This window comes from Impatiens glandulifera, chromosome 5, assembly GCF_907164915.1.
Source record: "Impatiens glandulifera chromosome 5, dImpGla2.1, whole genome shotgun sequence".
Taxonomy (NCBI): domain Eukaryota; kingdom Viridiplantae; phylum Streptophyta; class Magnoliopsida; order Ericales; family Balsaminaceae; genus Impatiens; species Impatiens glandulifera.
The window spans coordinates 35952574-35966468 of record NC_061866.1 but is presented as its reverse complement, the minus strand read 5'-3'; the positions used below and the strand labels follow the sequence as shown (position 1 = coordinate 35966468).

Below are 13895 nucleotides of genomic sequence, written 5' to 3'. Positions count from 1 at the left end.
TTGATTTTAGGTCGAACCGTGTCACCATTGTGTGTATCTGTAGTGGAGAAGACAGCATTTACTAAAGAAAATATACCACTACTTACATACCCAACTCAAGAATGTATACTACCACCACAACTTACTCAAAAATTTGTACCACCCGTTGTACCCTCGGAATTCTTTGTTGAAGCCGGAGAAAGCTCTTTGCCTCACATCCCACTTACTCAGGACTTGCATGTTAATACTTGTGAAAAAGCATCAATACTTATACAACCAAGTGCAAGAAGATCATCATTGGGTACACTAACTAGTGCAAGAAAGGCATCAATGGGTACACCATCTAGTGCAAGAAGATCATCAATGGGTACACCATTTAGTGCAAGACCATCTTCAATGGGTACACCATCGACAGACCCGACAGACACATCACCGCCAAACCCTTATTTGCGATGGCATTAATTAGTGAAACCGTATTGGAAGTCGGTTCGTTGTTTGAAAATAAAAAAGAACTTCAACTTGCTCTATATAAATATGCGATGACCAATCATTTTGAATTCAAAGTGGAGAAGTCAAGAAAACATCTTTGGGAACTCAAATGTTTGGATGAAACATGCAAGTGGAGCTTGTGGGCTGTGAAAGGTAAGTTTTCTGAGATGTTTGAGATCTGGAAATTTGAGCAACAACACTCATGCTCAGTTTTGTCGAGGCCCAAGAAAAAAATGCAAACACCGGCATGGGTTATTGGACAGTGCGTGAAGAGCAAGTACATGGACCATCATCATAACCACTTGCCTAAGAAAATAATTGAAGACATGCAGTCAACTTATGGGATATTTTTGACTTATAAGGCATGGAAGGCAAGGGAAAATGCTTTAATAGCGGTGCGAGGAACGGTAGAGGATTCCTATGGAATACTGCCATCATACCTTTACATGTTGGAGAAGTGTAATCCTGGTACCATAACCGACATCCAGACAGACGAGCTCGGTCACTTCAAGTATACGTTCATGTCCCCATGCCTCTCAATTAGGGGTTTCAAATCCTTCCTATCAAAATATGAGCTACTGAGATGTTTCATGTTCTTGTTTAAATTTTTGAGGGTGGCTCTAAAGGTGACCTTCCCCCATGGATATTGGAGGAAAGTGTCATTGTCTTCCACCATGTGGAGTATTTTTGGAAATATAACTCTTTTTGGGTCAAATGTGAATAGGTACTGGAAAATCAGGCATACCAGCCCCATCTTGAATGCATCTTCCTTCTCTTTGCATTTGAAAAAAACTTTCTCCAACTCGCACATTTTCACACTCATGCTCCCTTTAAAATATTTCACCGAGAGAGGTGGACAACCACACAATTTTTCTTGGTCCAACTCAGGAAAAATGTTGAAACCTAGGCCGGTAACCAACGCATACTCCTTCATACCAAATACAAGCTTTTTCCCATCACCATGAAAGTTATCTCCTTGGAGTTTGAGCTTAACCTCCTCATCAACATATGATGTACAATAGTTCCTGAGAACTGCAAGAGGGGGGCTGTGAATAATGATCTGAACTGGGTATTGTAAACACTCTCCAAAAGATCCATTTCCTCGAACTTATTAACAATCTTCTTCAGGGTGAGGGCACTTTTCCACGAAATCCGACCAGGAAACTCAGTAACTGTTGTTTCTGCCATCTACAAAAGGAACAACATCATCAAAAATGTAAGAACAAACACAACACCATAAGTACTTAGCGAATCGCTAGGTACTTAGCGAATCGCTAGGTACTTAGCGAATCAGGAGGTACTTAGTGAATCGAGAGGTACCTAGCGAAACCGTTAACTGAACATAAGACAACATTCACCATACATAACTAATCAGAAACAAACACTAAAACTTAACATGCAAAAACCCTAAACAAAAAATCTGAAACAAACACTAAAACTTAACATGCAAAGACCAAAATCCATAAACAAAAAACCAGAAAATGATCGGCCACCACTAGGTATTTAGCGAATCGCTAGGTACTTAGCGAATCGGGAGGTATTTAGCGAATCGGGAGGTACCTAGCGAAACCCTAATGGCGAAAAAATATATTGAACAGAAGACAATAAAAATGGACCATACGTTTCATAAACTAATAAAAACAAGGAAAAAGACAAGAAACACTTAACATGCATTTACACTTAACATGCCAAAACCGAAACTCATAAACAAAAAAGCAGAAAATGATCGGCAGGGAGAAGAATGAACCAACCTTAATGACGAACGAGAAGAAAGCAGACGAATGATCGGCCTTGACAAGATTCAGTGAAGAGACAATGGGTTAGAGAGAGAGAGTCGGGCGTTTGAAATGAAATGTTCTGAAATTTTTGAATATATAAGGTATAGCGCGTGTGTGTACGCGCGTCTCTTCAACTTCTGTAGCGAGTCGGGAGGTACTTAGCGAATTGCTAGGTACTTAGCGAATCGTGAGGTACTTAGCGAATCGCGAGGTACTTAGCGAATCGCGAGGTACTAAGCGAATCACGAGGTACTTAGCGAATCGCGAGGTACTTAGCGAATCGCGAGGTACTTAGCGAATCGCGAGGTCAACGAGCTCCAGCTAAGAGAGGATGGTTTGAATACATTTTCGCTAGTATATTTGTTTAATAACGAAATCGAATTCAAACCATTCTCCTAGCTGGAGCTCGTAGTACTAAGCGAATCGTGAAGTACAAAAAATTTTATTGGTTTCATAGGTAATCTATCTCGTTTGAGAAGGTATCAACAACAAAGTCATGGTTTTGAAAAGAAGATGTGTTAACAAAACAAACCTTATAATTTTACATGGAAACATTTAGATTATTCAGAAAAATCCTTTGAAGAAACTATCATTGAGCTCCAGCTAAGAGAAAATTGTTTGAAATTTATTTCTTTAGCTTAATGACTAACGAAATCAAAGTCAGCCAATCTTTGCTTATCTGGAGCTCAATGATGGATTCTTCAAAGGCCTTTTTCTGAAGAATCTAAATGTTTCCATTAATGTAAAAAGATAAGGTTTGTTTTGCTAACACAACTTCTCTTCATAACCATGAAGTGATGTAGATAGGGGTGAGCAAACGGGTAAACCCAACCCGTATTACCCAACCCATATTCAACCCAAATTAAATTTACCCAACCCATAATTCAACCCATATTATTTACTAATATGGGTTGGGTATGGGTTGGGTTGAGTATGAGTTGGGTAACCCAAATTATTTTATTTTTATTTTTTTATTTAACATTTATTTGACTCATTTAACACATTTTTATTCGTTTAACACGTTTTTCACGTTTTTGACATTTTTAATACGTTTTTCACACGTTTAACACGTTTTGACACGTTTAACACATTTTTGACACGTTGAACACGTTTTCCATATTTTTGGCATGTTTAACACGTTTTTGACACGTTTGACACGTTTTGACACGTTTTTTCATGTTTTCGACATGTTTAACACATTTTGACACATTTTTGACACGTTTAACACGTTTTAACACGTTTAACATGTTTTGACACATTTAACATGTCTTTCACATTTTTGACACGTTTTCACATTTTTGGCACGTTTTGACACGTTTCACACGTTTTCCACGTTTTTGACACGTTTTGACACGTTTAACACATTTTCGACACGTTTAACACGTTTTCGACACGTTTAATACGTTTTTCACATTATTGACACGTTTCACACGTTTTTCACATTTTCGGCACGTTTAACACGTTTTGACACGTTTAACACGTTTTGACACGTTTAACACGTTTTCCACGTTTTGAGACGTTTAACACGTTTTGACACGTTTTCGACACGTTTAATACGTTTTCGACACGTTTAATACGTTTTTCACACATTCAACACGTTTAACACATTTGACACGTTGGACACTATTTTCATGTTTTGACATGTTTAACACGTTTTTAACACGTTTGACACATTTTTCACGATTACGACACATTTAACACATTTTGACACATTTTTCACGTTTTGGCATGTTTAACACGTTTTGACATGTTTAACATGTTTTTCACGTTTTTCACATTATTAACACGTTTGTAACATGTTTAACACGTTTGTAACATGTTTTTACACGTTTTTCACGTTTTTGGCACGTTTAACACGTTTTTGGCACGTTTAACACGTTTTGACACATATTCCACGTTTTTAGCACGTTTAACACATTTTCCTCGTTTTTGACACATTTTGATACGTTTAACACGTTTTTGACACGTTTAACATGTTTTTCACTTTTTTGACACGTTTAATGTCAAACGTGTTAAACGTGACAAAACGTGTTAAAACTTATCAAAACGTGTTAACGTGCAAAAAAATATGTTAAACATGTCAAAAATATGTTAAATGTGTAAAACGTGTTAAAATGTCAAAAACGTGTTAAACGTGCCAAAAACGTGTTAAACGTGCCAAAAACGTGTTAAACATGTTACAAACGTATTAAACATGTTACAAACTTGTTAAACGTGTTAAGAATGTGAAAAACATGTTAAACATGTCAAAAACGTATTAAACGTACCAAAATGTGAATAATGTGTTAATGTGTGAAAAACGTGTCAAATATGTGAAAAACGTGTCAAATATGTCAAAAACGTGTTTAACATGCTAAAAACGTGAAAAACATATTAAATGTGTGAAACACGTGTTAAACGTGTGAAAACGTGTTAAACATATCAAAAACGTGTTAAACGTGCCAAAAACGTGAAAACCGTGTTAAACTTATCAAGAGAAAGTGTTAACGTGCTAGTTATGTTAAAAACGTGTTAAACGTGCCAAAAACGTAAAAAAAAAAGTGTTATGTTTGTCAAAAACGCATTAAACGTATTAAACATGTCAAAAACGTGTTAAACATGACAAAAACGTGTTATTAGTATGAAAACGTGTAAACATGTCAAAAACTTGTTAAACGTGCCAAAAACATAAAAACGTGTTAAACGTGTGAAAAACATGTTTTAAGTGTGAAAACCTGATAAAAATATGAAAAACGTGTTAAACGTGTGAAAAACGTGTTAAACATATAAAAAACGTGTTAAAATGTCAAAAACGTGTTAAACGTGTGAAAAACGTGTTAAACATATCAAAAACGTGTTAAAATGTCAAAACGTGTTAAACGTGCCAAAAACGTGTTAAACGTGCCAAAAACGTGAAAATCGTGTTAAACATATCAAAAACGTGTTAAATATGTTTAAAACGTGTTAAACGTGACAAAAACGTGAAAATCGTGTTAAACTTATCAAAAACGTGTTAAATATGTTAAAAACGTGTTAAACGTGTCAAAAACGTGTTAAACGTGACAAAAACGTGTTAAACTTGTCAAAAACGCGTTAAACGTATTAAACATGTCAAAAACGTGTTTAACGTGACAAAAACGTGAAAAACGTGTTATTAATGTGAAAATGTGTTAAACATGTCAAAAACGTGTTAAACGTGTCAAAAACGTGAAAACGTGTTAAACGTGTCAAAAACGTGAAAACGTGTCAAAAAAGTGAAAACGAGTGAAAAACATGTTAAACGTATGAAAAATGTGTTAAACGTGTGAAAAACGTGTTAAACGTGCGAAAAACATGTTATAAATGAAACGTGTTAAAAATATTAAAAACGTGTTAGATGTGTACAAAACGTGTTAAACGTATGAAAAATATGTTAAATATGTCAAAAACGTGTTCGACTTAAAGTTGGAAGATGATTAGTTAATATTGGATTAATAATAGAGAATTAAACTAAATTTATATAATTTGGGTAATTTGGGTAACCCTAACCCAACCCAAATTAAACTCAACCCATACTCAACCCAACCCATACTCAACTCAACCCATATTAACCAACCCAAATTAATATTTTGGGTTTGGGTTAGGGTTGGGTTTGGGTAAACCCATATTATGCTCACCCCTAGATGTAGATACATTGTCAAATGAAGTTCATGATTAACTATAAATAACAAAAAATCTTGACACTTAGCGAATCGCGAGGTACTACTTAGCGAAACGGTAAGTCCGTAGCGAAACGGTAAGTCCGTAGCGAAACAGTAAGTCCGTAGCGAAACGGTAAGTCACGAGCGAAACGTTAAGTCCGTAGCGAAATGTTTAGCAGATCTGAAACGGAAACACATACGATCTAATCAGAGATTTTCTGCAAATATGAACTAATAACAAATAATAACCTAACGAAGTGCTCAAACATGAACCAATATGAACCATATAACAAATAAGAATCCACAAATATGACCAAATATGAACCAGAACGAAATATGAAAAGTTTTTGAAATGAAGAAAATGTAAACATGAACATAACTCGAATTAGATTTTGAAATGAACATCTTCCTCGACCTGCAAATCCTTAGAATCGAAGACCTGCATACCCTAAACCCTAGAATCGGAAACATTCATGCAAAATAGATTTAGGGTTAGTTCTATATAGATCTTGTAAATCTGTATAGATAAAAACATAAATGGATTAGGTTAGAAGATCTTGTAAATCCGTATAGATCTGTATGAATTGAACCGCCGTCCCGCCCGCAACATCCGTCGTCGTCGTCGTTGCCGCCGGCCGCCGTGAAAGAGAGAACAGGAGAAGAGAGAAAAAAAACTAAGGAAATGAAAATATTAGAGTATTTATACTAACCCTAATCCACTTCGCGAAACGCTAAGTGACTTAGCGTTTCGCGACAAGGGCAAAATTGTATAAAAAAAATATAGAACCACGAGCGCAAAAAAAATAACAAGCCACCACCAGATCAAATAACCTCATCTTTGAGGTTATTTAATCAAATTTCCCGAATTTATGACTTTTGACTTGAGTAATCACCTAATATTATAAAAAAAAATTGTATATAATATAAAATACTAAAATTATTTAAAACTAGTATGTATCCCGTGCATTTGCACGAGTAATAATAAACAAACCATGAAAAAATATTACAGTAAAAATGTTTTATGGCCGGGACTAATTCGACCCAAGTATCCATTTACTCTCACACATATATCCAAATTAACCAAAGCTCTTGACCCGACAATCCTGACACTTTAAAAATTAAGCATCATTATATATATATAGATTAATTAGTTAAAATGTTGAACTTATATTGTTAAAATGTTCCGTGTTGATCAAATTTGGTGTTTAATTTAAAATAAAAAGTGTTATTAGTCTAGTTGGTTAAAGGGTTATATTTGTTTTGTTAGGTTGCAAGTTTGATCCATACCTATAACATTTTTAATTTTATTTTTAACCGTTTTAAATTTATGGGCGGGGGTCAACCCACAATCCAACTCAAGTATCCATTTACTCTCACGTATATATCTAAATTAACCACAACTCTCGACCCGGCAATCCGTATTTTTTAAAATTAAGCATCATTATATATATATATATATTAATTAGTTAAAAAGTTGAACTTATATTGTTAAAATGTCCCGCGTTGATCAAACTTGGTGTTGAATTTAAAATTAAAAGTGTTATTAGCCTAGTTGGTTAAAAGGTTATACTTGCTTTGTTAGGTTGCAAGTTTGAACCATACCTATAGCATTTTTAATTTTATTTTTAACCGTTTTAAGTTTATGGGCGGGTCAACCCACAATCCAACTCAAGTATCCATTTACTCTCACACATATATTCAAATTAATCACAGCTCTCGACCCAACAATCCGGACACTTTAAAAATTAAGCATCATTATATATATATATATATATAGATTAGTTAGTTAAAAAGTTGAACTTATATTGTTAAAATATCATGTGTTGATCAAATTTGGTGTTGAGTTTAAAATAAAAGTGTTATTAGCCTAGTTGGTTAAAGGGTTATACTTGTTTTTGTTAGGTTGCAAGTTCAAACCATACCTATAATATTTTTAATTTTATTTTTAACCGTTTTAAGTTTATGGGCGGGTCAACCCATAATCCGACCCAAATATCCATTTATTCTCACATATATATCCAAATTAACCACAGTTCTCGACCTGGCAATCCAGATACTTTAAAAATTAAGCATCATTATATATATATATAGATTAGTTAGTTAAAAAGTTGAACTTATATTTTTAAAATGTCCTGCGTTGATCAAATTTGATGTTGAATTTAAAATAAAAAGTGTTATTAGCCTAGTTGGTTAAAGGGTTATACTTGTTTTGTTAGGTTGCAAGTTCGAAGCATACCTAGCTACAACATTTTTAATTTTATATTTAACCGTTTTAAGTTTATGGGCGGGTCAACCCACAATCCGACCCAAGTATACATTACTCTTACATATATATCCAAATTAACTATAGCTCTCGACTCGACAATATGGACACTTTAAAAATTAAACAATATTATATATATATATATATATATATATATATATATATATATATATATATATATATATATATATATATATATATATATATATATATATATATATATATATATATATATATATATATATATATATATTAGAGGTACGTTTTCAGTTTGATTGATTTATTCATTTAGATCCACCTCCAAATAGTTGATTCGGTTTTTTGAACTATTTAATCTGTCAAAATATATTTAAATAAATAATAGCAATGATCATTTATGAACACATGATAATATCAACATGTATCTATTTTATATTATGAACAAATAATAATATCATAAATAAATTCTGGTAGCATATTTCTTAAACAATATATATTTAATATCATAAATAAGAAATAAGATGAATTTATAAATGTTTTTGAACAATGTCATATTTTATTTATACAAAGAATATCATAAATTATAAAATCTTAAATATATATATATATATATATATATATATATATATATATATATATATATATATATATATATATACTTCAAAGTACAATTACATTATATAGTTTTCATTTTTTTAGAAATAAAGACTAAACAAACTAATTGGTGCTCCAACTCCAAGTCGTTGCCTTATTAAAAAGTAAAAAATATATATATAGTGGAGGAAGCACTAAAAAATTGACTTATAGCCGTTTGGAATAATTGTGCACTAAATATTATTCTAGAAAAAGAAAATCTGAACATAGAGAAAAATTAGAGATAGTTTGATAAAGATTTTATTTTTTTTAATTTTTTAACAAATAACAACTTATCATTTTTATTCAATTTACCAATTAAAATATTTTTATTAAATTTTAATTTTAAATATAAAAAATATTACAATAATTGAATCAATTAAAAACCTAAATAACTTAATTTTTTTATCAAATAATATATATTTTATTAAAATTCAATCAAAAACTTAAATAAATGAACATTAATAATAGTGACAGTGTTTTTCATTCTACTAAATGGATGGGGCATAAATCATCACAAATATTTTGCATATCATTCTCCAATTAGGCGATCGTGGAGACTTGTTTGATATGATGTTATTTTGACATAATCTAGTGATGTTTACAAAAACATATTATTTGATGAATAAAATGTTCATTTGAATAATAAAAATAAGCATAACATTGTACTAATCAATTTAAATGATTAAATATTTTATTTTAGTCTATTCTTATCTAGAAGGTGCTATTTCAAGTGTGATATGGATGTAAACTTTTTTTTAGTTATTTTTGAGAGAATAAATTATTTATATATATATATGAATGATTAAGACCCTTCCCCCATGATAACCAAATAATAAGCAAAATTTTGATGACCTTTTTATTTTTATTTATTGTCTTTTTATCTTCTTTCTATTTTCTAAAATTTATTTGTCATTTTTATAATCAATATATTTGTAATTAAATGAAATTTTATAAAAAAAAATATTTTGATTTATACACTTTATATAGTTGGGTTGTTTAATAAATAAGTATTAATATTTAGTCACATATTTAATTAATAGTGTGATCCTAGCATATATGACAAACTCAATCATTAATTTTGAGATTTTTGGTGAATTGTGGATTTACTATTCAACTTTGATATTTAATGCCTTGATCGATTTTAAGGAATTTTAGTGGGACAATCTAAAAAAATATATATTTATTATGATAAAATTATATTAAAGCATATTTTTATATAATATATATATATATATATATATATATATATATATATATATATATATATATATATATATATATATATATATATATATATATATATATATATATATATATATATATATATATATATATATATATATATATATATATATATATATATATATATATACCGTGTAGTATATTAAAACTCATATTATTGTAAGAAAATAAATTTAAAATTTTTATAAATATGAAAAATAAATATATTAATGATATTATCTATTCATATTTATTAATGTTCGTATGAGTACACAAATATAACACTATTTATTTTCGATCAAATATGGATCTAACAAAAACAATTGTCTCAAACCAAATAATTTCCATGGAAACCACAAAATAATTATAATTTTATCCTTAACTGTGACCATTCAACGAGTCTAACTAAACCTAGTGAATCATTAATAGTCACCATAAAAATTATTTTAATTGAAATAATTTATAATATTAAAAGATTAATAAATTAGATATTAATTTTGATTTATAATGCCTATATTTCTATATATAAAATAATAAATGAGTGAGAAAAAATAATAAATAAAAAATAAAAAATAAAAAATAAAATGTATAAATTAATTCAATTTCTGCTCATTGTCCTTAAATCAATTTTATCTCCCTCAACTCTCTCCATGAAAAACATTTCTAAACCCAAAATTCTAGATTTATTCATTACATTTATACAAAAGACAATTTTTTCTGATGAAATTGTATGTTTTTCTGCTTTAATTATACAAAACATTTATTTATTTATTTATTTATTTTGTATACATAACTAAGTTCTTCAATTCAGGTTTAACGGACCCTAAACCATTTTTATCTGCAACCCAGCAAAGACAACGTCGTAGAAAAGAACTCAAAAGATGAAGCAATGGACAAATCGCATGCTCAACCTGAAAGGTGTTATTACTTTTGTTGTTTTGCATTCCATGTGAAGGAGTCTACATAGCCATGTTTGGGATGTTTGGGAACAAAATGTTCTGAACATGGTCATGTTCGGGATATTTTGTAGTTCAAATAAAACCTTTATAATGCATACATTTAAAAATAACTTTTATAATGACATTTTCGGGATAATTTTCGCAGAAAAATTCTCAATGTTGGAATGACATTTTTTTCCAAAGAAGAAATTCATGAATTCTATAAATCATATGTCCAATCACCTCGATTTGGCATTTGCAAAGTAGAGACATAAAAAGGTGTAGATGGTAAGCAGAAATACTTCACCATAGCTTGTTCTAAGAGTTGTATAAAATCATTGAGGTTCAAAAATCTTTTTAAACCAAGACCTACAACTATAGTAAGACAAAATGTAAAGCTAATATTAATGTAGTTATTCGGAATGAAGGGGAATTTGTGATAACAAGTGTATGTCTTGAGCATAATCATACATTAATCTCTAGGAAGATACGACATATTAGATCCTATAAAGTAATAGACGGAAATGCGAAGAGGAGATTGAAATTAAACGATGAAACTGGAATAACTTTGTCCAAAACTTTTCAATCGTTTGTAGTGGAAGTTGGAGGGTATGATAAAATATCTTTTGATGAGAGAACATGTAGAAATTAAATTACAGAATCTCGAAGGTTGGGGTTAAGGAGTGGAGATGCTGAAGCACTTAGTAATTATTTTTTAAGAATGAAAAGCAGAAACTTTGACTTTTCTACTTTGTTGATTTGGACGAGGAATCCCGAATTAAAAACATGTTTTGGGTAGATGGAAGGTGCAGGACTGTCCATGAATATTTATCTGATATTATCACTTTTGATACAACATATTTGACTAATCGATATTGATAAAATAAAGAGAGAAATGCTAGGGTTTCTTATTAGCAAACGTAAAATAAACGGAATGTAATGAAAGAGTTTATATAGTTAGTGATTACAATAGACTAAAATACCCTTAGATGCTAAACTAAAATACCCTTAAGTGCTAATAAAGATAATAAAACTAATATATTTAACATCCCTTCTCAAATTCACGATGCAACAACAATATGCATTGAGAGTTTGTCAGTCAGAAAACAAAAGCACGAAGTCGAATGCGCTTTTGTAAATATATCAGTAATCTGCAAGGAGGAAGGAACGAATGACAAAGTGATGGTGTGAGTCTGTAGATGATGAAGAGTGACATGACAATCAATCTCGATATGTTTGGTTCGCTCATGAAAGACAGAATTCCGTGCAATCTAGATAGCACTTTGATTATCGCAATGTAGCGGAGTAGGGTGAGAAAGAGTAATACCTATATTAGTAAGTAATTTGTATAACCAAACAATTTCATAAGTAGTCGAGGCCATGACACGATACTCAGCTTCTGTAAAAGACCGAGAGATGACATCTTGTTTCTTGCTCTTCCATGAAATAAGCGAATCACGGAGGAAATATAATATTCAGTGGTTGACTTGCGGTCCGTAGGATCACTAGCCAAATCCGCATCAGAGTAGGCACGCAACTTTAATAAAGACGTGGAAGGAAACATGAGACTATGAAATTGAGTGCCCCGAAGATACCTGAGAATACAAAGAACAACAACCCAATGAACTGTAGTAGGGGCAGTGACAAACTGACTAACCACATGAACTGCGTGCGCAATATCTGGGTGAGTTATAGTAAGATAAACCAAGCTGCCAATAATGACACGATAAAGACCATAATCTTAAAAAGGAGTGTCATCGGACGGAGAGTATCTAGCTTTGGTCTCAAGGGGTGTATCAACAATTCGGTTGTCAATTAGTCGAGCACGCTCAAACAAATCAGCAATATACTTAGATTGAGATAATAGATAACCTTTTGGAGAATAAGCTACCTCAATTCCCAAAAAATAACGTAGCCTGCCCAAATCTTTCATAGCAAATGAGTGTGCTAACTCAGACTTCAATGATTCAATACCATCATGATCATCACCTATAATAATCATATCATCAATATACAAGGATAGAAGAATGCGTCATGTTGTTGTGCGCTTGACAAATAAAGCTGAATCATGGTAACTAAGAAGAAAGCCAAGCGAAGTGATCACCATAGAGAAATTTTCAAACCAGGCACGTGGTGCTTGTTTGAGACCATAAAGAGCTTTGCGAAGCTTGCAAACTTCACCAAGTTGATGAGGAACACCCGGGGGAGGCATCATATAACCTCTTCATGAAGGTCACCATTCAAGAAAGCATTCTTCACATCCAATTGATCGATTTTCCATTGGCAAACCGAGGCAACAACAATTAAAGTGCGAACAATTATCATTTTCGCAACAGGAACAAATGTTTCCTCATAATCCATGTCATATTTTTTAGAATAGCCTTTAGCAACAAGTCGAGCCTTGTATCGCTCAATGGAACCATCAGATTTTGTTTTAATCTTGTAGACCCAACGAGAGCCAATGGCATGTTTTCCAAACAGTAGTGAAATTAAATCCCATGTATGAGTTTGATGTAAAGCAATAAGTTCCTTAGCCATAGCAGTCTGCCAAAGGGGATCGCGAACTGCCTCCTTATAGGATGAAGGCTTAGAAAAATGATAAACAGAAGTGACAAAGGAAGCAAATGAAGTACAATAAGAGGAGTACTTAAAATCGAGAAGTTTAGTAGACTTACGAATGCGAGTGGAGTGACGGGGAGGAGGATCCGAAATCTCATCTGGCGATTGGGTGGTTGTAGGAGCAGGGACATGGGAGGTGGATGTATCGTGAACCAAAGTATCAGATAAACTAGGAAGAGGATCCGCAATCTCATCCGGATTTTTTGGGTGGTCGTAGGAGCAGGGACATGGGAGGTGAATGTATCGTGAACCAAAGTATCATGAACTAAAGTATTAGATATATATTCATCGGGATCAGTGTTAAAAGGATTAATACGAACTAGATTGAATGATT

At 31.8% G+C, this 13895-nt stretch overlaps 1 protein-coding gene across 1 annotated transcript; it reads right to left on the bottom strand.

The window, feature by feature from the left end:
- Positions 1-1592: 1592 nt before the first annotated feature.
- Positions 1593-13154, bottom strand: LOC124939261 (uncharacterized mitochondrial protein AtMg00810-like). The gene is made up of 4 exons (XM_047479750.1): positions 13091-13154; positions 12706-12931; positions 12538-12651; positions 1593-1656 (listed from the first exon to the last, which is right to left on the bottom strand). The coding sequence occupies exons 1-4, from the start codon at positions 13152-13154 to the stop codon at positions 1593-1595; spliced, it is 468 nt and encodes a 155-aa protein (XP_047335706.1).
- Between the last annotated feature and the right edge of the window lie 741 nt (positions 13155-13895).

Excerpts from the sequence above, each read along its gene's own strand:
- LOC124939261 (XM_047479750.1), bottom strand. The coding sequence starts at position 13,154 with ATGCCTCCCCCGGGTGTTCCTCATCAACTTGGTGAAGTTTGCAAGCTT. Across the intron at positions 12,932-13,090 it reads GCTTCGCAAAGCTCTTTATG|GTGATGATCATGATGGTATT; the intron begins GTCTCAAACAAG and ends TGATTATTATAG. Across the intron at positions 12,652-12,705 it reads ACCAAAGCTAGATACTCTCC|CTTGGTTTATCTTACTATAA; the intron begins GTCCGATGACAC and ends CATTATTGGCAG.